This window comes from Protopterus annectens, chromosome 7.part0 (assembly GCF_019279795.1).
Source record: "Protopterus annectens isolate FY-2018-M chromosome 7.part0, PAN1.0, whole genome shotgun sequence".
Taxonomy (NCBI): domain Eukaryota; kingdom Metazoa; phylum Chordata; order Ceratodontiformes; family Protopteridae; genus Protopterus; species Protopterus annectens.
Window position 1 is genome coordinate 1,120,218,067 of NC_056739.1, and position 26,608 is coordinate 1,120,244,674.

The following is a 26,608-nucleotide window of genomic DNA, read 5'->3' on the forward strand; positions in this document are numbered from 1 at the left end:
CATTTGGAATACCAGCAAGGGACATGATGCATCATTATTGAATATCCCACTCATCCTGGAATATTTGGCAGATATGCTACAGAATGGACTCTCATATTCTTCCATAAAGATACATGCTTCAGCTATCTCAGCTAGATATAACACTGATCCGCCTGTGTTTTCACATCCTTTGTTAAGGCAATTCCTCAGGGGAATCAAGAACATTAAGCCACCAAGAAAGGCTCCAGTGCCAGCTTGGGACCTCAACTTTGTCCTAGAAAAACTGACTCTACCTCCCTTTGAGCCAGCAGCTTCAGTGGACTTACAATTTTTATCATGGAAGACAGCTTTCCTGTTGGCAATTACCTCAGCAAGAAGGGTTTCGGAACTACAGGCCCTAATGGCAACACCACCGCTCATAATCTTTCACAGAGACAGGGTCTCCTTAAGAACCAACCCTACTTTTATGCCAAAGGTGGTATCTAGGGTTTCTTTAAATCAAGCTATTCAACTGCCTACTTTCTTCCCCAATCCTGAGAGCAAAGGGGAAAGACTGTTGCATACCTTGGACATTCACAGACAACTTCGCTACTACCTGGACAGAACCAAGACCAGTAGGAAGTCTGATCAACTTTTTGTAGCTTACACCCCTGGAGTACAAGGAAAAGCAATTTCCAAACAGACTATTTCAAAATGGATTGGACATTGCATCAGATTTTGTTATTCCTTCCATGGGAAGAATGTTCCAGCCAATATCAGACCACACTCCACCAGAGCTACAGCCACCTCTACAGCATTCTTAAGAGGGTTGCCTACAAAAGACATTCTAGAAGCTGCTACATGGAGCTCCGTGCATACATTCTCCAAACACTACAATCTCCCTTTATATTCCAGATCCAGAGCAGGCTTTGCTTTGGCAGTCCTGCAGGGTTTGATTGCCACACCATCTCTTTCCTAGAGCATTCCTCCTCCCCAGCTAAGCTATGGTATTCAACCCATATGTTATGACTGCAGTTGCATTCTTGAAGGACATAGTACAGTTTTGTACCTACCATAAATGTAGATGTCCGATAGATATGCAACTGCAGTCGGATTTTCCCTCCCTCCATACCCCTCTATGCCTTGGGTCCACTCCTATCCCTGTTTCTCTTAGCTGGGGATATCTGTTATGGTGTATCTGTTTATTGCTTACTTATTTGTCTGGAATCCTGTTTTTGTCTTCCAATTTGATTACAGCCTTCCTTGGAGGGCACCTGGCATCTGGGGCAAGAAACACTGAAGAAAATGGCGTCGGCTGATACTTATGTACTCCAGCCGCTCTGACGTCAGAGAGAAATGCGACATCAGCCGACGTCGGACCCAGACTTTGGAATCCAGCCGACCGAGGGCTGCCTGAGGCAGGACAACCCATATGTTATGACTGCAGTTGCATATCTATCGGACATCTACATTTATGGTAGGTACAAAACTGTACTTTATGGATACTGCAGCATGTAGAAGAGGAGGACAGCTATGGTTATGGTAAGATTTTGTGCAACTATTCTTTCTTCCCATTGTGATCAAATTAGTGGAGGATGTTGATCACTTTAAATGAGCAAGTCAATGACTTCAAATTTAAACTGTGTTAGAATCATTGAAATTCTGAGCTGGTTGGTTCTCCTAGCCCTTTGGACATGTTTGAGCATAAAAATAATGTGTGCATGGTCATGTGAATGTCGGGTAAGTTAAGACTCCCAATATATGCTTTTGTTTTAGATCAGCCAGTACCTTTTCCTTAACATTACTGAGGATACTGGTCAGGCTGATAGACCTGCAGTTTCCGGCATAATTTCAATAATATATGGTATATATACCTTCTGTCAAAAGTTCACATGATCAAAGTTTAAAAAAATGCTGGTATGTGTGTGATCAAAAACAGGTAATTGTACAAACTGTTTTTTTTTTTTTTGTCTGTCAGATCTCAGTACGACTGGGATCAGGGAATTTATCCTTTCCTCATTGTAGTCCAATTTTGCAGTTGGTATATGTAATTAATAGGTGGTGCTGGGGTGCATAGAGGCTTGACCCCCTTGCAAAAAAGTGTTATGAAGTGTTTTCTTTTTTCTTTTATAATTTATTTGTATGTTCAAGCAGTTGTGCTTGACTAGTTAACATTCAGTATTTGGTCAACCAAGCAAGATATATATTTTCATGCATGTATATCTGTACATACACGCACACACACACACAGATATACATATACATATATATATATATATATATATATATATATATATATATATATATAGAGAGAGAGAGAGAGAGATGTGATAACGTTTCTGGGGAGGAACAACAGTAGTCATGTCCATTTCAGTAGGACCACATCCTGCCCAAATGGCTTGGTGAGCAACAGCCCAGTGGCGTAGCCATAAAGTCAGAAAGTTTTGAAACAAAACTCTTGGAATTTTATTTACTTAGTTTTAGAAATTTGTGCCACTGCTGCCTGGTGACCATCAGACCCTTTCAATGTCTATTAGCCAGTTCATTCCCTTCACTGGACAAAAGCTGACTGAGAGGGATCATCATTGAGTCAGCCATTAGGAGTGGTTTGAGGCTTTTCCCTATTGTAATTCTAGCCCCAACCACATGAACACTGGGCAGAGACAGTGATGAGGGGGCATGTAATGGGCTGTACATAGAGGGGTGTACTCTCACTTCTTTAAGGGGTGTTTTCCCCAAGCAGTTCTGCCCCTCCCCTCTGTGACACAAGCAGTGATTCTCTCTGGTCACCAGCAAGGAGATTACGCCATCCTCTCAGCCTCCCAAAAGCAAGCAACCCCCCCTTAAAGGAGAAGTGATTGATCTATGACCCTTCACTTCTCCCCTGCCCTACCTGTCTTTTCCAGTGCTAGGATCACTAATTGAATCCTAGTCAAGTAGATTGCACTCAGGGATCCATCACTATGTACCATGGAACATATGAACCCTTGGAATGCAATTTAGTTTTATAGGTAGTTTTATCAACCTTTTAAGAGCATGTTTCATTTCATGAGTGGTAGTTGTAGGAAAATGATTATTCTTCTTCCAGTCATCACAGAGTTGCTCGGAGAATAATACTGGCAGATCATTAAGTTTTGTTATTACTCGACACCTTAGTAATAATGGATCTTTTAAGCAATCTGTTTGCCTTATAGATGAACTAGATAAATAAATGTTGAGATTCTGAAAACATGTTTTTGTTTCTCGTAGTAGAACATCACTTAAAGGTAAAGTAGTGCCTTCTGTTTTTTCTACCTTTTTAATTTCTCCAAGTGTTTAGGCTTTTTAAAACCTTGAAAAAAATATGGTCCCCATTCCTGAGTCAAAGAATAGTTAAACTTCACAAAATCAGTTTTACTTCAAACTTTGTTTGCCAGGAGTGCTCTTCTCAGTAGTATGATTTGGTTAATTTTGAGTTGCATTACAAATGCCTCTTATTCATTTTGCCCTCAACATCTTTGTTCCTCTGAGGAATACAATATTCAGGTAGCTTATTTATGGTGTTATACAAATCGGGATTACTGGAGAGAGAAAGAGAGGCTCCTAGTTTCTGACTCCAGCCCCTAGAATAAAGGGTTTATTTCATGACAGCAAAATTTGTATGCATTAGAACCTCGAGGGCAGATCCTTTTACATGACAGAGGATGGTATCATAGTCCAACAGAATTGTTGAGTGCAATATTTTGAGGTTGATGTGATATGTTTGTATGAATTCCAAAGAGATGTGCCCCCTTATTCACATGACATTTAAAAAGTTGTTAGAACTAATAAATTTTTAAAAAAGGTATATAACTAGTATCTGTTAACTGAACAGTATGGGAATCAGTCAGCTGAGCTCTACTTAGTCACTCAAAAATGATAACATTTTCCTTGATGTTAAGTGAACAAAACTGGTATAAATGATCGATGTGCATGTCACTGCTTATATTTGTGTATTTTGGGAGAGAGTAACACCCTGTAACACTTAAGAGTTTGCTATTGAAAATCCCATGTTGCAGATAAATGGAACCCTGACCGTAATCCAGGAAAGTAGGGTTTGAGGTGTTATGGACTCCATTGTTTTAGACACCAGTGCCCACTCCTCTTGAGAATTTACATACTTTTCTGTGCAGAAGCAGAATATAAAACAATCTAATTGAAATAGTGAGTTTCAGAGTTCCACTAATAAATTTGAAAAAAACAACAAGCTATATTTTCATGTCATGCAGAGAAGATTCTCTGTTGTTTAAACCCATGTGTGGTTACAATTTGAAAGTTTGCTAGATGGACAGTTTTCTAGCTATTCTCTTCTATTTTGGCTTCAAAAAGTAAAGCAACAGTTTCTTGGTTTGGGTCAAGTCTTCTAAGAGCACGATCCTATTTTATGACTTTGGAGTTGCCAGTTAGTAGAATGTTGCTGTTCTGCAGAGATGTTTGATTGATACCTGAAATGGACTCTTCTTTGGACACTTCTCTAGATGATGGCAGGAATTTTAGCAGTGGATCAAACTGAGTACAGTTTTGCTGGGAGTATTCAAGTCAAAGTAGTATTGAGAGTACTGACAATATATTAAGAAGTTATCTCCTTGAGCATTTTTGTAACATGCCCTTAAAAGTTAAAGGTGAGTCTAGCTAGGCTAGTTCTGCATCATCCCTGCATGGAGCACAAATTTCATTAAGTGAACTGTGTGACATGTATATTAGACTTAAACCCATTTTATATTCTAAGCGCATAAAATTATTATTGAAGACAAAGCATGCAAAGTTTTCCTTTCTTCAGCAAAAACGTGGTTATTAGTAAACATAAGTATGTTGACTCATTTAGTCAGTGTCATTGTCTGTTGTAGCAAATTGGATAAGTATGAAAGTTTGTAATGTTTAACGAGAATAAGAATACTAAATAGTATTTACCAGGAGAATAGCACAGTGCTGTCTTTTCTAAAACAGCCCAATAGCAGTTGTTACAATGTTAATTTCAATTTCATCTGTTTTCCTTCCATTTTTGTGCACTACTTTGCCTTCATGCCACATATGTTTATATTTCCAATGAACTCTGTTTCTATTATAACCCTAGCCATGCAACTATTTACAAATGTGTCATTTCCAAACATTCACACAATTTTTCTGTCTTTCTTAATTTCTTTGCATGGTGTTTCCCATTTACTACATCAGTCACCTCTTCCATTAGCCTATGTTTGGATGGCCCTGAGGTTTCTCACATTTACTCACTTACCATGCAACCACCTCCTGTTTATTCCATTTATTCTTAATAAAGTGTCCTTTGATTTGCTGATTGTTTTAGTTCTAATTTCTTATCTCCCTACATTACCAACCTCAGCTCTTTAGCATTTGGTTGAGCCTAAGATTTCCAGTGTCTCGTTATTAACTTTTTTGTATGTACCTAACTGGGCATATCCAACAACTGGAACATCCACAGAGGTTCCTCACTAAAAGAATATAGGGCGTAAGTAATATGTCCTATGCAGACCGCCTCAGGGCCCTATCCTTGTATTCTGTCTCCTACAGGCTGTTGAGAGGAGATCTTTGCCTGGAATACAGGCACTGTCACACCCCACTGAGGTGGACCTCCTGCATATCAGCAAAATAAAAAGCACCAAAATTACCCGCTCTAAAGACTTAAACTTTGCTTGTGATATAAATAGGACCTGCTGGAGAGATGGGTGTGTATCCCAGAGACGTCTTTGGAACAGGCTCACCATCCATGTGAAGCAGAGTTCCTCCCTAACCCAATTCAAGTGTAACTTGGACTACTGGTTGAGGAACAGGATATTCATACTTGACTTGGCACCTATCTCTCTAATGGACACAGGCAGCCTATAAATGGTTCATCTCCCAAGCCCATGCTTACACTTAGCAAGGATACCAGAACTTGTCAGAGATTTGGGATGCATGGCTAGGCTCAAAAAGGCCCTTGTGGTCATTAGCCTGGTAAACACCTATGAACCTAAAAGATAATAGAAAAAAATGAAATGTTTGAAGCTGTGTTGTATGGATAATGGATAGCAAGATACAAGCAGTGAAAATATTTTAGTCCCTTTGGTTTTATATACAGATCAGGTATATTTTTATCAACCAGAGGAGAAGTTGTGGATAGCAATTAATAAGAGTTGAAGGATTTTATCTGGGAAGGGAAGAGGGCAAGAGTCAAGTGGGATAAGTTGATTCTTGCATTTGAACAAGGTAGTTTGGCATTGTCTGATTTAAAGGGGTATTTCAGAGCTACACAGTTAAGGCTGCAATACACAACACAAGCAGAAAAAGGTATTAATTCAAAGTGGAACAAGATGAGGATGAAACAAGGAGAGAGTAGGATTTTGGATGTAGATCCTTAAGTAGAATAGCACTAACCATACAGAATATTATATTCATAAAATAGCAGAAAGTATTCTAAGAATTAAGCCAACATGGGGATGGAGAAAGGGGATTGTGCCGACAGGGATTACTGCAATTGGAGTATAGAATATAGCTAAGAGGGGCTGGAATTTACTGGAGAAAACCGACAAAAGAACTAAGGTATTGGAAGCAAATAATTAGAGAAAGGTAATATATTGGGAAGAGGCCAAAAACTCATTTGGACTGTAGGGTAGGGTTTGCCTTCCTTATCAAGAATTGATATCATAGTATAGGCAATGAGAAAAAAAATAGGGGGATCCTAAGCAAAAGACCGGCACTGGTAGAGTTTTTAGTAGAATCTAGAATAGAAGTTTCTGTTAAAAAAGGGATAATTAATAGGACATACAAAATAAATAGTGCTTGATAACTATAGGAATCAATCAGAGGAAGTTAGAAAGGATTAGGAAGGGAGATTGGATAAGCAATTTACAAAGAAACAATGGGAGATGTATGTATGGCTATCAAATATGCAACAAAGTCTAAAAGATTTAGGATCTTTGCTTGGAAGTATTTGCACAGGTATTTGTATACCCCAAGCAGACTCCAGAGAATTTTTCCTCGGGTAGATTGCAAATGTTGGAGGTGTAAATATGTAGTTGGGAATATATTTTTTGGGGAGTGTAATGAGTTGGTGCTCTGCAAGCTAATCTTTCAGAAATACCGGGTGAGCAAATTGATGTAACTAAGGCGGTTATTTTTTTGAACTGTGATACAGAAATGGAATTGCCTAGACATAGTAAGGCCTTGTTGAGTTGAATTCTGGTGGCTGACTATTTTTCAAAGTTAGCTGGTCTGAGATTAACCTCTTCTCTTCCAGTATCTTCTGTTACAAAATATTTATTTTAACAGTTACAATACAGTCTGACATACAGGTGTGTTTCTTTTCTGTCCAGCAGGACCCTCTGTTGGTACCTTTTTAAAACAAGCAGCTTTACAAATACATTCTCAGCACAAGCATCTGTACAAATCAGTTTGATATACAAATGACATAATTCTTTACAAAACTCCAGCTAACTATGCTGACATATGTTACACATGCACTGCCTTACTTCTCCTGGCATAGCTAGCAATACCTAATATCATCACAACTCTACTCAATCATCTTGGCTGAACCTGCATAAAACATTTATAATTATGATTCAACACCGAGATCTGTCTATATGAAGCTGGTCTCATTGGATCTTTACCCTCTTTATAAATAACTGATATAATTGCTTAGTTTCCAAGACTGGGAAGCATGTTTATCATTTAAAACCTGGTGAAATATATGCTTCCATCTTTCTAACACCTTCTCTTTCTGTGACTTCCAGACTTCAATTGGGATTCCATCTCTTCCTGGATCCTTCCCTTTTGCCATCTTATTCAGTGCCTGTTCTGTTTCTTCTATCTCTATAGGTTTAACAATATTTGATAAGTGCCATTCCATATACCCATACCTTTTTTGATCTATTCTGTTCTTGCTCTCTATACAACTCCTGGTAATAATCTCTAAACTTATTTAATATTTCTCCCATTTCAACTACTTTTGCCTCCTCTTTAGTGTTTCATGTTTTAAAAATGGCCCACTCTACGTCATAGCTGTAATGCTAGAGCCTTGGTTGCTTTAGAATTTGCACTAAAAAAAATTGCCACAGCTATCATCATCTTCCATATTCTGTCATCCTCTGTCTTATGCATCCATTGTAATAACTCTGTCTACAAATCTTGTAACCCTTTATTTCATTTGCATTTTTCCTTTTTGATACATAGTGATTCTTTATTCAACTCTTTCCTCCTTTCATCCATCCACCCATATCTTTTCCTGTCATCAGCCATTATTCTTACCTTTATTCTCTCTTGCACCTTATCCCAACCCAGAGCATCTGTCATCTTTTCACCCTCCACTTCTCTGTCAAGTACCATCTTTAATCCATTCATCTCTTTCTCTAATCAGTCCACCAGAGCTTTCCATAGCTTATCCAACTTGGTATTATTTCTTAAAAAAAAATTAAGCCTATAGCTGCATGTTCCAAATGCATTATCACTTAGTACTCCTATTCTGTACATTAGGAATTTACTCTGTTGAGATACAGCTTCTATCTGTTAAATCTGAGGGAGAAAAAAGTACATTTCCCCTCCATCTTCCTGTTCTCTTACACAATACCATGCATCAAACTTCCCAATCTTCCTCATCTATTCAGCTAAAAATCTTCCCTCCTTCACCAAATTTTCTTCTTGGCCCTTTGGAGTATTGTGGATAGGACATATCAACTAGACAATCTCCTATATAGTCTACTATTTCCTCCTGAAATTGGTTGAGTTCTAATAAAATCATTCTCTCTATTATTTTAGTGTCTGGAGGAAGGTATATTGAGATTATTGTTAACTTTATTTCTTCAGTCATCCCCTTTATCCCTGCTACTCTCCTTTCTTACCTTCCAATCTTCAGATTATCTCAAACAGGCAGGTCATTTTTGCTAAAATTATCAGTCCTCTTCTTTTCTTATTTCCCCAGCTCGAACTCGCCATCAAATTATGACTTCTCCCTCTTAACATTTTATGATACTGATTACTTAAATGGGTTTCTTGCAATGCAATTACTTGAGTACTAAAATCTTTTATGTAGCTTAGAGCTCTTTCCCTCTTATTTGTATTTCCTAAACCATTGACATTCTAAGATTTTACATCTGTCATTACTGCTGATCTTGCATCTCCTATAAGATTGTTCTAACTGGATTGTTTATTATTCACTCAGTGAAGGACTTCTTTCTCACGTTCTTCATCATATTCCCTATTTACTTGGTCACTCCTTTCCCTTTTATCCATATTATGACACCTGTTTTTATGTTTCCTATTTATGTATCCTAACCCTTCTCAATTTCCCTTAAAAACTATATACAAATCTGTATACATTACTACCCTCATTAGAGCAACACCCTCTCTGTACAGTCCAGCATCAGTGGCTAACCACCATTCTTTCATAGTTATGATAGCACTAAACTGCGCTGGGGATATACTGGACCTCTTTGTCTTCTTTCCCTGCCTTCCATCCTATTAATCCACCATATTCATTGTCTTTCCCTCTGAAAATCTCTTTTTTCCCATGTCAAACTAAATAACATTTACTAAGACATTGTCAGGGGCTGAAAAGAAATGTACTTATTAACAAATTAAGTTTACATCATAAATAACTATTAAGACACAAAATACAAGGAACCAGACATTGGCTGCAACTTCGTGGTGTTCATTCATAAATAACTATCCTATTTTTTACTAAGTTTGCTCATACCGTCAGTTTTTTAACTTCTGAGTTCGAAGTTCAGAGTCTACATTCCAATTGTGATGGGCACTGCCATCGCTAATCAATAGACTGTGTCTTATTTTCCTTGATTACTCGGTAGATCATTTTAATCATTGTAATATTCTCCCTCTCTGACATTCTCTTAATTCATTCCACCTTAAAACTAGTGTCATTGGGAATTACATGTTGATCCTACACTCTCTGTGTGCCAGTCATTCCAATAACACCCTACATAGTCGGGAACAATCCACTTGGAAGGTGAGTCCATATATATATTACCAACCCTTTAACATAAAATTCAGCAATCGCAACAAAGAGGCAAAGTTATAAAAATATGCTATATAAAACAGACGTAAAAGGCAAAGAAAATGTCCATACAGATCAAATATATCATCTCTTCCTCGTCAATCAAATATTACTCTGAAGGACCATTTATTTCAATCTTTCCAGTTCTCACTTTTTCAAAGTCATCCAAAGGAATTGGTTACATTCCTTTCATTAATACGGTTCTTCATAGTTCATGTTCTTATGCTCCCATTAGAAAGTCTAACTCTTCTTCCAGTGCATCCTTTACTAGCTTACCATGTCCAAAACGTTTACTACCAGAACAATAACTTGTATAAAGTGTAAGCATTTATAATCATTCTTATAATACCTGCATACTTAACAGTCCATCTTAACTTCTCCTTTACCTGTTCTCTGTCCATTGCTTACATCTTTCTTCTTTTATCTTTTCAACTTGCTCCTTTGATCTCATTTGCCTTTGGAGTAGTGGAAAATAGTCTGTACCCTAAATTGGAACTGAATCGCTCTGCTTAACCCCTATGTTACTCAACTCTTGTTCTGATACTGTCTGTTGCTCATCACCGACCCTCAAATTTAGTGTTTTGTTCGACAAATTCCATTGCTTCTTTTGGACCAGTAAATGTACCTTGAGCGATTATTGTCATAAGTTCATAGGTAGGTATCTGCCCGAAGGCATTTATAAGCCTAGACAGAATGTGTTGGCTTTCGCCACCCCCTTAGATTAGTTCCCTGTACCTCTGTCCAGCAGAGCCACTGAAGTGATCCCCGGGGTAAACTTTCTGTTTCCCATCCACTCTTCAAGGTTTCTTTTGAAGAGTGTTAGCGAGGATCTCTGCCTAATGTAGATTGGAATCTTGTTCCAAAGCATGGGAAGTCTCTGGGACAGGAATCTATCGCTCCAGCACGTCCTATTTATTGTTGTGGTGAGGTTTAGATCCCTCGAACATGTGGCTCGAGGGAATAAGGTTTTCTTTAGGGGGAGCATGCCCATCAATTCTGGGTTGGACATGGCCTTGTATGTCAGGCCGAGATCACCTCTGAGTAGGCGGTATGCAACCGAGTACAGATGGAGTTTCTTCAGCCAAATGGGGCATTGTACTCTATTATGGGTCTTATGAGTGATGCGTAGAGGGGCACAATGACCTCTTTTGATCTGGATGCAAACCCTTTTGTGATTAGGTGGGCCATGTAGAAGGATTTTCTAACCACTTTGGCAATGTGATTATCAAAGATGAGATTAGTGTCCACTTGGGCCCCCAGATCCCTTATTACATCTTCCGTATTTAGGGAACTACCACCTATGTTGTAGTTTGTGGGTACTTTGTTTTTTCCAAAGGGGATGACTATGCACTTTTTGGCATTTAGCTTGAGGCCATGATTTTGACACCAGGTATTTGTCTCAGTGAGACCCTTTTGGAGGATGTCTCTGTAAGTTGGAGAGTCAGTTATAGCCCCTGGTTTGCAGTCATCTGCCAACTTGGTCAGCCATAGTCCTCCTGTGCTTGCCTGTACCTCTGAGAAGTATATGCCGAACAGGAGGGGTCCTAGGACTGAGCCCTGGGGAACGCCACTTGTAACCGGTTTAGAGTCTGACCTAGCTCCAGCAATTCTCACCATGTGGGTTCTATCCATGAGCCAGTTGGCAAGCCATATTGTGACATAGTGGTTTGTTCAGGCTGGTGAGCTTGTCTATAATACCAGAGTGGGGAGTGGTGTTGAAGGCCTTAGCGAGGTCTAGGTAGGCTGTGTGTACCACCTTTCCCTCGTCTATAGCCTTGGTAACTGTCTCAAAGAAGTCCACCAGGTTTAGGAGGCATGATCTGCCCTTAACAAAGCCGAACTGGGAAGGGTCCAGTGTTTGGAGGTTCCCAATGTCTCTGTTAATGAGTTCCATGATGATGCGGTCCATAGCCTTGCAGACCAAACTAGTCAGGCTTATAGGGTGATAGTTCGTCTTTATCTTCATCATCTTCATCTTCTTTCTCAGTACCTTTTCTCGACACGCTTTAATAATTGGCCATATAACATTCCATTTAGACCTGGTCCCATAAGAATAGTCATGATCAACATATGCTGTTACATCCCCTACTCTCATCTTCTTTCCAGGTTCCCATAACTCCTTCAACAGTCTTTTTGTTCAAGTGTCTGCAATATAACAATTATCAGCCTGAGCTTACTGCGCCTCACCCCTTTTGGTTGCCATGCAGTCCTATGGGTTTCTTTATATTTTTATTCTTTTTTTTTTGTGGAAGTAGCCCTATTTCCCTAGCAACTGTTTTATAAATTGTATACAGTCTGAACCCTCCAATTGTTCAGGCATCCTGTTTATTTTCAATTTTTTTCCTTCTAGCACAATCTTCCATATCTACGGCTGTCGCTTCTAAGCATCAGTCCTCTCTTACACTGCTTCAGCTCATGCTTTAAGCTCTTCATTTTCTGCTAAAATGTCCTGAATGACTGTAGCATGCTCATTCAGTCCATTATCACTGCTTCCATCCTCTTCTCATGAGCAGCAACACTTTCTAGCAAAAATTTATTTTTATGTCCTTAATTTCAGCCCAAATTGTTTTGAGCATAACTTTCCCATTCTGTACCTCTTCTTTGCCTGCCATCATTGGTATCTTTTCATCTACTACCTTTTTAGTCTTTTGTCTTACTATGAGGTAGAAGTAATACTTTCCAGTAGAGGTCCAAGATATAGCGTTTTACTCGTACTGAGACATACTGGAAGTCCATGTTTGCATTTTTTGACTAAAAAAAGTATACTTATTTAGTTACATGAAAATCACGTTCATGCACATGTTTTAGAGTTTTCAACTTGGATGAAATAATTAAGTTTGCCTAGTAGCATTAAACGAAAGTTCATTAGAAAAGTAACCTATCATACATATTACCACATAATGTATCCTACTTAAATTAAGGCATCTGTTACATGTTCTTTACTTATTCATATAAAATAGCATATTTACATCAGTTATTACATCTAAACTAATACATTAAGCCAAATTTCATATGGATACAATCACTGGAATTACCATATATGTTTTAAGTCATAGACATCAACACTTCAGTGTTTATTATTAAAACGTAGTAATGGTACAAACTTGTGCAGTAACATTTAGGCTAAATAGTCAAACATAACATCTCTAACAGCTTAACTGTTGAATCTAAATAGTCACATGGATAACAACGTAATTTCAGGCTATCACGTACCATCCAAGGAACAGAGAAATTTTCGTGAGAGTTAATCTGCTCATCCTCTTCATCCCTCATTTTCACCAGAATAGAAAAGTCATCAGGTTTAAAGGGACTTGAGTGTTGCACAATCCTCTACATTAAGATTCAACACTTTTGGTGTTTACCATGTTTGAACTCTCAAACAGCTGAATCCCAGATGTAAAAGGACCCTGAATCTTTGAAAACTGCTGGAGAAGTTGCTTTATACTTCAGTGTGTTTGCACTCCTCATAGTTGATCACAGTGTAGTTTATGTTGTAACATAGTTAAGGAAAAATCATTATTAATAAAAACAGGACACTCTTCCATCATATACCTCTTACTCACTTGCAGTAGTTGTCATAATACATGCTCCTTATGATGCTACATAAACTCAGCCAAAATTGTATTAGGTTTACCATGCTTTCACTCAGATGGAGGTAAATGCAGCTGATAAGTTCTCTCAATACCCAGTGATTATTTAGCAACTCTATTCCAAAATGCCATATTTGCCATATTAGGTTTAAAGAAAACAGTCTGTGCCCTCTTTACCTTCCAAAATACCAGTCAATATCTGATTATTATCTGTCTTGTCTTCCAAAGAAAGCAACTGCTATTTGATATACACCAGCTGGCCTGTACATTTTGATTACTTTATATTTGACTTGACCCGCCTTTTGTGTTAAAGTCTCACCATCACGCTTTAACAGTTGTCTGGCATATCATAACAGTCTGTGTCATGTATAATCCATTCCAAAGCATTTCCAACCTCCTTTGTATTGAGTTATGTTTTTGCTTTTTTACTGATCATTGTGATTTACAGTCTGGACTACAGCAGTACATCAACATAATTCTCCATTTCTTCTTCTGTAATCATCACTGCTTCACTTTTATCCAAATCCACTGCCATTGTATTATTTATGACATTTTTATACGTAACTACTATCGAACTTGCCTGGAGAAAACTATTTTCATTTTAGTGGTAATACTAAGTTAACTAATGGAGGACTAGTGAGACATCCAACCATGTGAAGCACCTTGAGATCTCCCCACAAAAATTGCTTATTCTTAAAGCAGTAAAATATGCAATAGCCCTGAGCTCATTCTTTGCTTCTGTAATGTTTCCCTGCAAACACCCATAGAGTGGAAGACAAACTGCGTATCTGAAGACACAACAGTAAATTTTATGCACTTTTGTTAAAGATTATGCATGAATTGTTATGAGGAAACTAGTACTGTGCAGTAGTGAGTTTATTGCCTTAATTTCATTAGACCTGTCATATTCTTAAGCTCTAACGCAGCCATGAAAATCTTATTAAAGTGGAATATGCTACATCTCACTTCATAGTTAGATCTAGCATTTATTACATTAGTTGCAGCAAGATCAGTTCTGTGTTTATCATCTTGGAACCAGTCCGTATTCAGCTTTAGGCCAGTTGTCATTGCTTAATACCTCTGGAGAGGCACTTTGTCATATAGCATGATGCATTTAATCCCATTCTTGAGTGCAACAAATACCAAGATGTTTATGTACTTTAGCCTTCTAAAATTGAAAAAAGTAATCATATTTTTCATTTTATTTTTCAAGTACCAATGTTTCAAGATGCATTTTAAGAAGACTGGAGTAAAAGTCTTACCTTGTGTTTTTTTTTTCTTACAGCACTGCAATCTGCTTAGAAGTTAAATGGTTGGGTGCTTTTTTGTGGGCTATATTGTAGTGCTCACAGCCATCTGTAGTTGTCTGTTGTCCAAGTTTGACCCAAACTTGTCTTGCAAGCTTTAGTTCAGTGGTATTTTATTTGTCTTACCTTTAATCTGTTTTCTTGGTTGCAGCTGTCTTTGTCTTTTTTTTAATAATGGTATGCAGCGGAAATTCAAGTTGAAAAAAGGTAGGCTGTAGTGCATGACAGAATTTCAGCTCAACACTGATCAGATTTTTTTAATATATTTTTTTCCTCCAAAAATTGCAGGATGCCAACATCCTTCATTGTTTGTGTGTTTGGATTATTACACATCTGGATACCATCACAGTGGAAGAAGCCACAAACCATATTAAAGACTCACTGGAACACCATGAGTTTGACCTGCATGACTTCACAATGATCTGGAAGCTTCTTCTAAAAAAACAAAACAGCAAAGTTCTTATCAGAAGTTTCCAGCTATTTCAAAAGGTAAATTACATAAGTATTGGTTACTGCTAATGCCTGCATACCTTTATGCCAGAAGTCAAGTAATTTTGCCACAAGTTCAGTAACTTAGACTTATAACTGATTATAGTTTTTAAATCCTCATGTAATGTTAAATAGGCATATCTAAGGTGGCGCAAAGGAGGCAGCATGTCTAGACACAAAATGTTAGTGCATTATTGGCATTCAGAACTGAATGCCAGTATTGCATTTGCAGTCAGGATTGAAGCGCTTCATGCCCTGTGTGTGTTACAAACTGTGTAGAAGCCTATGCTAAAGTTTGAAAAGAAAAAAAAATATTTTTTTTCTTTCTGCTTATCAACTTAAAGTTGTGGAATGAAACAAAGTGTTTGAATTGTTAGCTATGGCTCTGTAATAATAAACAGGACAGTAAAACCATTTAATGTGCTTAGACCTAAAAATTAACAGCATTAGCCATGAGTACATTTTTTTTTTATATCTGATCTCCTGCATAGGTTTATTTGGTGCAAAGACATGACATGGCATTCTTATCTTCTCAGAACAGTGTACATCTATACACAGTTTGAGGCTTGTATACATAACCCAGGGTAGAAGTTATAAATCAGACTGGAAAAGGATGATTATGAAACTGGAGAGTTCAAGAGATAGAGAGACTAGGATTTTGGTTGCAAGTCCTTAAGAAGAATAGTAACAACTGTGTAGAATATTATATTCATAAAGTAGTAGAAAGTATTCTAAGAACTAATCCTGTGCAGGAATGGAGAAAGGAGATTTTTACCAGTAGGGCTACCTACAAGTAGGAATATGGAAACTAGGCAGAAGGGGGCTGGAACATACAGAAGGAAGTTAGCAAAGGAACCAAAGTATTGGGAACAAATAACTCTGGAGGGGAAAGCAATAATAGTGGGATAAGGCTAAGAAGTTGTTTAGAATTCAGGTTACAGATCACCTTCCTTATTGAGGGATTGATAAGAGTATAAGCAAGGAGAAAAGGAAAGGGGAGTGCTAAGTGAAAGACTGGGACTGTATAGTTTTTAGCTGAGTCTGGAACAGAAGCTGCTGTTAAAAAAACGAATAATTAGTAGGACGTATCAAATATTGCATGATAACTATAAGAAGGAATTTGAGGAGTTTAGAAAAGATAAGAAGAGAATATAAAGGTAATTTACAAAGAAACAATGGGAAAATGTATGTAGAGCTCCAAAGTATGCAGCAGAGTCCGGAAGGTTTAGCATTTCTGCGAGGAAGTGATTGCATAGGTATTTTTATATCTCAAACTTTAGAAGAGTCTTCTGTACTAGATAACAAATGGAGGTGTAATTGTAAAGAGAGAGGTAATTGAAAACATTTTTGGGAGGAGGGTTATAATGAGTTGGCTAGATTTAAAAATTCACTACAGAGTACTTTGACACAAATATTGGTGAAAGAAATGGTAGTAACTAAAGAAATTATTCTCTTAAGCTGGGATACAAGATCTGAATTGCATAGACATGTTAAGACCTTCCAAAGTTTTAACCGTGTTAGCAGACAAAAAAAATGTTTATAGAAAATACATTTTATGTATATGTATATATATATATATATATATATATATATATATATATATATATATATATATTACAGACACACACACACATATATATATGTATGTATGTGTGTATATATATATATATATATTATATATATATATATATACACACACACACACACACACACACACACACACACACACACACGTACGTGTATGTATATATATATATATATATATATATATACACACACACACACACACACACACACACACACACACACACACACACACACACCAGCTGTAACAAATGTTTAGAATATTGCAAAGGTGATAAAGAACTAAAGGCAGGATCTTTTGAAATGGGAAGTAGAAAATTTCTTAGGTTGCTCCTGCCCATTTTGAAAGCTTCCACCTCCATTTCTTTTATCTTCTTTACAATATTCTAAACTTTTGTTACAGCTAATTTATATATTGATTTATATTTTCTTGCAACAATATTTTTTGGTAGCCAACAGTGTTCAACTTTGTAAGACCTTACCATGTCTAGGCAGTTGAGATCCTGCATCCCAGCTTAACACAATAATTTCCTTAGTTACTGCAATTTATTCCACAAATGTTTGTGTCAGAGTACTTTGTAGGGAATATTTAAATCCTGTCAATTCATGCGTTGATATATACAAGAACAGCAGATGCAGAATTATGCTTAGGTAGGGGATGAGGTTTAACTTGTTCACTTCAATGGAGCTCAGGAAGTTTGCACTGTAACTTCCAGTGGGGGTGCCTAAGCCTTTTAACAGAATCAAATTATGTCCTCACATTTCAAACAAATATTCATATCTCTGGAGCCATAGGGGTTATGAAAGAAGTATAAAAGGCAAACAGGTCACCACAAACTGTTTTTGTAGTGGTAGTATTCTTTAGGTTCTAGATCTTAAACCAAATTTTATAAGTCACAGTAAACACTGTGACTATTATGTTTGTAATATTTTGTAAACAACTTACAAAATCTCAGCAACCACTCAAGTTACACACATACTGTCAGCAGCACTTTATTCATGTAGGTGAGTGCTTACATATGAAGCTAAGGAGTTCTGTCTGTTACTTGGTTGTTGAGATATTTAGAAAAACGTGAAAATTATATCTACATAAATTAATATAATAAAAACAACAGATCTAATGTTGTCAGTCTTCATTTATCCTTGACATTTGGGACTCTGTTCCAACTCTTGGAACTGACTCAGCCATTCTAACAGATTGCAAGAACCAAAAACTCTCGAGCTAAGTCCCTCCCCAGAATGTCCCTCTCCAGATTACCTCAGATCTCGTTTGGTGCTCTTCTTCATAAGATGCATCAGCCAGATTCTCTTGTGAGCTAAGTGTATGTTCTTGTTTTTTTGATTGAGACATTAAAAATCTTTTAGAAATCTTCCTATATTTTTCTACTTGCCCAGTTAACCTTCTGTTTGATTATACTATTTTTCTCCTTTTGCACTTTGGTGTTCTTTCCTACCATGGTTTGTAGTTTCATTCTGTCTAGAAATAATTCTTCTCTAATAGTTCTATTTTGTGAGAGTGTGTGCTGTATTTACCCTATGGTCTCTGTTCTGCTATCGTTGGTAGCTCTATCCTTTTCGGCCTACCTCTTGGTAGTTCTGGCCTACAGTTGTTGGTAGTCTTTTTCCTCTCTTCCCTACTTTCTGTGTGTGTGTGTGTGTGTGTGTGTGTGTGTGTGTGTGTGTGTGTGTGTGTGTGTGTGTGTGTGTGTACCTTTCTCCATTGTGTGTGTGTAGTTGTAGGAGTGTTTCTGCGAGTTGATATTTTTTATTAATCAACATGGCAGGTAAAAGTAAAGGGACAGCTGGTTTCAAACAATGTTGCAATTGCAGAAGAAAAATGCTCAACTCTGATGGGCATTTCTCTTGTGTCTGCTGTTTGGGCCCAGAGCATTTACAAGAGGATTGCGTTATTTGTCAAGTCTTTAGCCAAAGGACCCTTGTAAGAAGAAAAAAATAAACTAATTTTGAAAGGTCTGATTAAAACTTCCTTTGAGGAAGCTTTGTTCAGTCAGCAATCCAAATCTGATGTGTGTTCACCCTCTTCTCCTTCTTCATGTAAATCTGGACATGGACAGAAGAGGAGTCACTCAGTGCCAGCATCCCCTTTGGGTCCAGCAGCCAAGAAACATAAATCATTGGTTCCCACACTCCCTGCAGAACCGAAGTTAATAGTCAAGAAATGTATGGAACTGACTTCAGCACCAGCCGTGATGACTACTCCTGTACCGCAGGTTTCAGTGCCAGCCACCACAGTACTGTTCAAATCTCTCCATCAGTGCTGGTCCCTTCTGTGGTGCCATCCAAAGTTTTGGAGCCTATCCCTTCCACAGTGCCACCAGTAACTTTACAACCAGGACTTATTTTGCTTCCCAGGACAAGGTATTCCCCCTCGATTGATCCTTTTGTGGGACAGCTTCCAGGCTCCTTTTTAGAGAAACTGGAATCTCCCTCAGCTCTTTTTGCCCATTCCTCTGGGAGTCTGACAGAAGTTGACGTGAGGTTGGTGGATCAGCTCCTCGTGGCCAGGGGTCTTACAGTCTCTTCCCAGGTTTCACTCCCTTCTGGAGATGGGACTTCTTGTCCAAGGACTCCACCAAATTTTCCTCCTCTAACCTTCTTTGAGGGTTTAGAGACTGCTACTCCAATTTTTCTCGTTCCAGCTGTTCTGGTTCTCTGTTGTTCCCTTCCCTGTCAAAGTATAATCCCGAGACGACTTCTCCTCCAGAGCTTCCTCCAACCTCCACACCCGGGCAGTGAACACCAAAGCTGCAGAATACCCCTGCACAGGGCCCTTCTTCTTCGGAGTGCTCTACAGAGCTTCCCACTGAGGAGGTGCCCCTGAAGAAGATGTGTAAGAGGAAACACCTAGATTCCCCAGAGGAATCTTTCACTAAGGACACGGGCTTTGATGATGGGGAGGGTTCCCCAGGGTCACCCCCAGAAGACATCTCCTTTGGAGACATTCTAGAAATTTTGAAGCAGTGGGTGACTGGAAGCCCAAAGACCTTTCCTTGGAGGGATTGGTGTACCTGCAAGCTTTTGGTGCTTGTCTGTCTACCTCTTGGGTGACCCCTTCTGCTGACAGTCTCATTAAGCTGATCATGCAGCGGGCTTGGAAGGCCCCTGACTCCATAGAGCCAATCCCCAGGAGAATGGACAAAATTCTCACAGCGCTAGAGGACCATCAGTTTTGGGGCAAAGTTTTAGCAGTAGATGCCATGGTGGTTGCGGCAGCCACCAAGAAGGAACTTGCAGAAGAAAGTTCCACTGTTCATCCCCTAACTGAGAGTCCAGGGTGATGGACAGATCTGGAAAGTGGGTGTACACATCATAGACGTTCATCTTAAGGTCTTCGAATTTCATGGCACACTTCACTAGACTCCAGAGGGATCTGTTCATGGAGCTGTCAAATACCCTTGCAGGAGCTGTTTCTGAAGATGTACAAAATAAAGTGGCCTCCCAACTAGCTATTCTGGAGTCTGTTTCCAACTCATCCATCCACATCCATGAGGCTCATTATGCATACAGCCGAAGAAACAGCTAGGGCAGCAGGTTCCAGCATTGCCATGAGGAGGCACACTTGGATGAGCTTGTGTTAGTTTGCAGAGCCATTTAAGTATTTATTCATCAGTGCTGCTTTTGACAGATCATTCTTTGGCCCCAAAGTCAGAGAAACTTTAGCCAGGTATGAGAAAGATGGAAAGACCCTGTCTGCCATGGGCGTACATTTTTCGGATCCCCAGCGGTCTTACTGCAGGAAACAGAGGAGCAGGAAGATGTGGTTCAAAAAATCCCAAGGGCCTTTTCAGGACACACATGGAGGTGACTCCCCTCGGGGCAGAGCTCCAATGAAAGACGCTGACCCTGAGTCAGAAGTGGCCCGCAAAATCAGGGTTCCGGAGATTTTCTCAGGGAATACCTACCAGTGCTTCTTAAAGGGGGCCTGATTACTTGCCTCTCTAGTCAGGCGGGGGAAGGTTATTCTTGCACTCAATAGCTTGGCAACAAATAACCACAGATACTTGGGTGCAAAGGATAATTTCCAGAGGATACTCCATTCCCTTCTTTCTCATTTTAAGAACAGGAAGAAAAATCCCCGATGATCCACCCAATCAGATGGATCAGGCAGTTCTGGAAATTCAGAAGCTGCTAGAAAAAAAGAGTCATCCAAGAAGTCCCACCAGACAAGATATGATCTTGAGTCTACTTGAGGTTCTTTTTGATGCCAAAAAAGACAGGGGACTTGAGACCAATTTTTGATTGAACAAATTTGTTCAGCAAACAAAATTCCAGATGGTCACGGTTCAGTCTATCTTACCCTTCTTGGAGGAAGATGATTGGATGTGCTTCATAGACCTTCAGGATGCATATTACCACATAAAAATGGATGAGTGCTCCAGAAGATGCCTCTGCTTTTGGCTGGGGGCCAGTCACTTTCACTTCATAGTGCTGTTCTTTGGTCTTACCACAGCCCCCAGGCTGTTCACCAAGTGTATGGCAGCAGTAACAGCTCACTTCAGACTGCACGGCTTCTGAGTGTTTCCATATTTAGATGACTGGCTCATCACTGCTCCCACCAGGCATCTACTACGTCAGCAACTGACTTTATTCTGCATCTTTTTTTTCATCTAGGCATTACAGTGTATCAAACAAAATCCCAACTAAGTCTGACTGAAGATTTGGAGTTTATAGAAGCTCGCCTGACTAACACCACTTTGTATGGCTTCCCTTCCTCTACACATATTGCAGAAGATAAGGTTCCAAGTGCAAGCTATTCTTTCCAGTGACAAGGTACCTACTGTATTAGTTCTGCAAACTCTGAGATCTATGGCAGCAGCCGTTAGACTAGTCCCACTAGCAAGATTTCACATTAGACTTCTGCAATGGCTTTTGGCAGCGCAGTGGTCCATCTTAGACTCATCATTTGATGCATCTCATTCTAATCACCAGTCATTGCAAGAAGAACCTATCCTGGTGGATGGAATCTGGTGAAATTCTCTTAGACCAACCCTTTGTTTCACCCTAGCCCAAGGTCAAGGTCATAGTGACCACGGATGCTCCCAGATGGGTGGAGGATGCATTATCTGGGCAGAACAGTCCAAGGCACTTGATCCCCAATAGACGCCAATTTGCATATCAGTGTTAGTTTAGGGCAGAGCTTTTAGATTTGCAGGCCTTCTGGTACATCAGCAAACAGGGAGGAACCAAGTCTTATCCCCTGTGTCGAGAAGCTCTCAGAATGTGGCAATGGGTGATTTCTTCCAACCATTTTCTAATAGCAACACACATTCCGAGGAGTTCAGATGTGATAGCAGACAAGCTGAGCAGATGCATCCTCCTGCCTCACAAGTGGTCTCTCAATCCCAGAGTGGTGGAGAAGATTTACCATTTCTGGGGCCAGCCTTGTTGCGATCTATTTGCACTCACTCTGAACAAGAAGTTCAGCAGCTAATTCACCCTAATTCCCCCTCAGGGGGAGTCCCTGAGAGATGCTTTCCTTCATGATTGGCCCGCGGGACTTTCCTGTGCTTTTCCCCCCTTTCCACTAATTCCTCTCTTCTTGAAAAAAGCCATCAGGTTGAAGAGCAAGGCAATACACATTGCTCCCTTCTAACCTCGACAAGTCTGGTTCCCCTTTCTGTGACCTCACCTAATTCACTGTCCATGGACTCTGAACCCAGATCTGGATCTCCTGTCCCATGCACAGGGGACCGGTGCACCCCAATCTACAGAACCTTAAACTTGCAGCTTGGTTCCTCCAATTCCATTAATCACCAGGCAGAATAACTTGTCTCTAGTCTGAATTTTTGTTGGCTTCCCATAAATCTTCCATCAGGAAACTTTACCACAATAAGTGGAAAAAATTTCTATTTGGGCACACAGTAATTAATGGTTTTAATCCCTTTTCCACACTGGTTGAAAAGGTGTTAGAATGTTTAGATATGCTCTTTGAACAAGGAACTTCTGCTTTTACTATTAAAGTCCAATTAGCTGCTATCTCCAATTTCCAAAATGGCTTTGAAGACCATTCATTAATTTCGCATAGGCTGTGTAAAGTTTTTTATGAAGGGAACCCTGTGGTTAAAACCACCTTAGATTCTCTAGTTCCTTGGGATCTCAGTATGGTTCTGCAGTCTTTGGTCCTTTCCCCCTTTGAGCCAGAGGCTACTTGTGACTTGAAGTTTCTTTCATGGAAGACCATTTTTATTATAGCCATTACCTCTGCCTAAAGGATTTCAGAGATTCAAGAGTTATCTTCAAAACCTCCGTATTTCATTTTTCATAAGGATAGGGTTTCACTAAGAACCAACCCATCCTTTCTTCCTAAGGTAGTCTCAGAAACTAGCATTAATCAATCTATTGATTTACCTGTGTTCTTCCCTAACTTTTCTAACAAGGGAAAATATTGTTTACACTTACTAGATGTTCACAAACAATTGTGTTTCTGTCTCAGCAGAACTAAGGAATTTAGAAAGTCAAACCAGTTATTTATCTCCTTTTCGGGTCCATCTCTGGGTAAACCTGTTTCAAAAGTCACTTTATCAAGGTGGTTAAGAGAATGTGTTACCTTCATCTACAATAAGACAAGTCTCCAATTACCAGCACCAGTGAGGGCGCATTCTACTAGGGCAATAGCTACTTCTGCTTTTTTCCATTCAAAGGCTTCCATGGATGAAATTTGTGCAGCAGCAAACTGGGCTTCTCCACATACCTTTATCACTCATTACAAATTGGATGTGGTCTCCAGGGGAAGAGGGTCCTTTGGCTCTATGGTGCTCAGGAATATCCTTCCATAATGCCTCCCAAGATGCAACATAGCTGGGGACTCTGTTCCATATGTCAAGGATAAATGAAGATTGACAACATCAGATAAAGAAGTTATATTCTTCCCATAACATTCCATCTGTGTTGTCAGTCTTCATTTATCCTTGGCACCCCACCTTCCTTCCCCCTCCTTCAGACTCCTTGGAGAATCAGACTGTTATCCTGAAGGGTCAGACACTTGTCCTGGTTATCTGTTATTTCATATATGACCTTGGACATAGCCTCTTCAGTTAATATAAAACTGTTTTTCTGTCTTCCTGTATGGCTGCAAACCCGATCTGAGGTAATCTTGAGAGGGCCATTCTGGATAAGGACTTGGCTCAACGTTTTTTGGTTCTTGCGAGCTGTTATAGTGGCCAAGCCGGTTCAGAGATGTGGAACGGAGTCCAAACGTCAAAGATAAAGATAGACAGCACCGATGGAGTATTATAGTAAGAACATAACTTCTTTTTAATATCTATTTGTCTGCACTAGAAAGAGGTCAAATATTAATGCAGTTGAGTTTGCTGTTGTGTAAGCTTTAAGATGAAATCTTGTGATACCTTGTATGTAGTATGGTTTTGTAATTATTGATGCAAATATGAACAAGCGATATTTGATACTTAGAGGCATCAGTAGACGTTAACTGCAGATGCACCTGGAGGCGTCACTCGAATATAATGAGTTAACAGGTAGGGAAAACAAGACTTGAGGACATTATGAATGAAATTTGTTAAAAAGAAAACATACGTGTATACTGCACGATCATAATAATGGAACTTGTGATGGTTTTGATGTTCTTCGTGTTTCACTGTTGCAGTCATCACATTTGGGTTATCTGCTTGCAGTAGCCCTCAGTTGGCCTGATTAACAAAGTTTTGGGTCCTGCGTCAGTTGCTGCCTCTTCTTCCTTGACATCGGATAGTCAGGGGTATAAAACATGCAGTCGACGCCATTACATCAGTCTTTCATGCTGTGCGGCGCCCGAAATAGAAGCTGTTCACAAGTGTTGGTCGGCCGACTCCTAAAATTTTCTTTTTCGAGTTTCAGAACCGAAGTCTTCAACTAAAGCTAAGTACTCCGCTGGGGAAACTTTTTCTTGCTCTAAACCAATGTCAGTAAAAGTCAATAATTGTATTTCTTGTGGAAAGAAAATACCTCATAAAGATTTCCATTCCTACTGTATTCCTTGCCTAGACCCTGACCACGACGTACCTCGCTGTCAGTTTTGTGCCTTATTTAAACAACTAACTATCCATCGTCGGTATATTTTCGCTTATAAATATTCTGGTGCTCGGTTCAGTTATCCAGATATGTCTTCAGTAAGCCATCTGACTACCGACTTTCCGAAAAAACGCAAAGATAAAGACTGAGACAGACTGCTTAGGTCCAAAGCTGACGACGACGCTTCTCCTAAGCCAGTCGCCAGTTCGCCAGTACTCAGTGAGGCGCTTTCGCAGCCCCTGATACCCGCTACTTCAGATTCGCAGGCCACTACTGAGACCCATTCGGAGTCCGGTATGCCGCAAGATGCTTCAACTGTGGAACCTGCGGATGTCTCTACCTTGGATGGGTCCGGAGCCGCTGTGCAGGCACCAGCTTCTGAGGGTGTATTCAGGCCTATTGACTTGCATATCAAACTGATGCCATCTTCTTCTTCAAGGCCTAAAGCTCGAACCATGCCTAGAAAACTGACACCCAGACTGCATGGTCAGGCCTCTATGCCTAAAAAACAAATGATAAGAATGGCTGAAGACCTTATTACTTTAATCAGGGAAGCCAACCATTACCCGCTAAGAGACCTAGGACTGAGTTTGCTTATGATACTTCTACCAGGAATCTGAAATATCTGTTTCCTCTGATGACCAGAATTTACCCTTATCTACCTATGAGGATTCTGATGCTGAGGACTCTATTCCCTCTGCTTCCCCTCCAGAGGATTTCTCTTTTGGTGAAACCTTGCATACTCTTAGGGAGCATTTTCATTGGGAAAGTCAGGATTACTCTGATTCTAAAAAGAGGCTTGGGGATTTCTTACTCCTGCCCCAGCACATGCCTTTAGCTATCCCTCCTGTACTAGACATTGTTGATGCCTTTTCAGAATCCAGCTTGGCCCCTGACTCTTTACCTCCTGCTCCCAGAAAACCTGATAGATATTACAGGGTTCCTGACTCTCACAAGTTCCTTTTCAAAAATCCTACTGCGGATCCTGAGACCATTTCACGGGGACCCAAGGGCATTAAAGGTACTACTGCCAAAAATCCTACCCTCTATGATAAAGACTTAAGGGCGCTGGATAGATGGGATAAGAAGGTATATACTTCTGCAACCTTGGCCATTAGGGCCTTAAACTGCCAGTTTCATATCTTAAAGTATCAGCAGCATATTATTGGGTTGCTTAAACAGAAAATGATGTTGATTCCTGATTGTGCTGAAAATAAGGATTTACAGGATTTAATGCATTCTGCTGAACAGATTGGAAAACATACTTTGCAATGTGGTTTTGAGTCACTAGAGGCATCTTGCAGGGCTGCTGTCACTGGGTCTGTACTTAGAAGGCATGCTTGGTTTAAGGAGCAATCCTTGCCAGATCATGTTAAAGCTAAATTACTGGATGCTCCTTTAAATCAGGACCGCCTGTTTGGCAGCAAGGCAGAAGAAGTTCTTAAAAAGATGGAGGAAAAAGCTAAATCTATGCAAACTGTTAAAGATTTCTTACAAGTACAACCTCCAAGATTTAGTAGGCATTGGCCCTCTAAGAATTGGTCCTTTCCTGCCTCTTCCAAACCTTTTCAGTCCAAACCCAGATCCAGCAGAACACACAGGCTGCAGTCCCAGGGTACGCACAGGACTAAGCA

The 26,608-nt window shown here is 39.5% G+C and overlaps 1 protein-coding gene across 1 annotated transcript in view; it reads left to right on the forward strand.

The window, feature by feature from the left end:
• The window catches only part of SPG11 (SPG11 vesicle trafficking associated, spatacsin), a 2,547,571-nt gene that overhangs the window by 1,711,367 nt on the left and 809,596 nt on the right, over positions 1–26,608 (forward strand). The window contains exon 26 of the mRNA XM_044077700.1: positions 15,162–15,362. Within this exon, the coding sequence (XP_043933635.1) occupies positions 15,162–15,362 (201 nt within the window). The remainder of the gene's footprint in view (positions 1–15,161; positions 15,363–26,608) is intronic.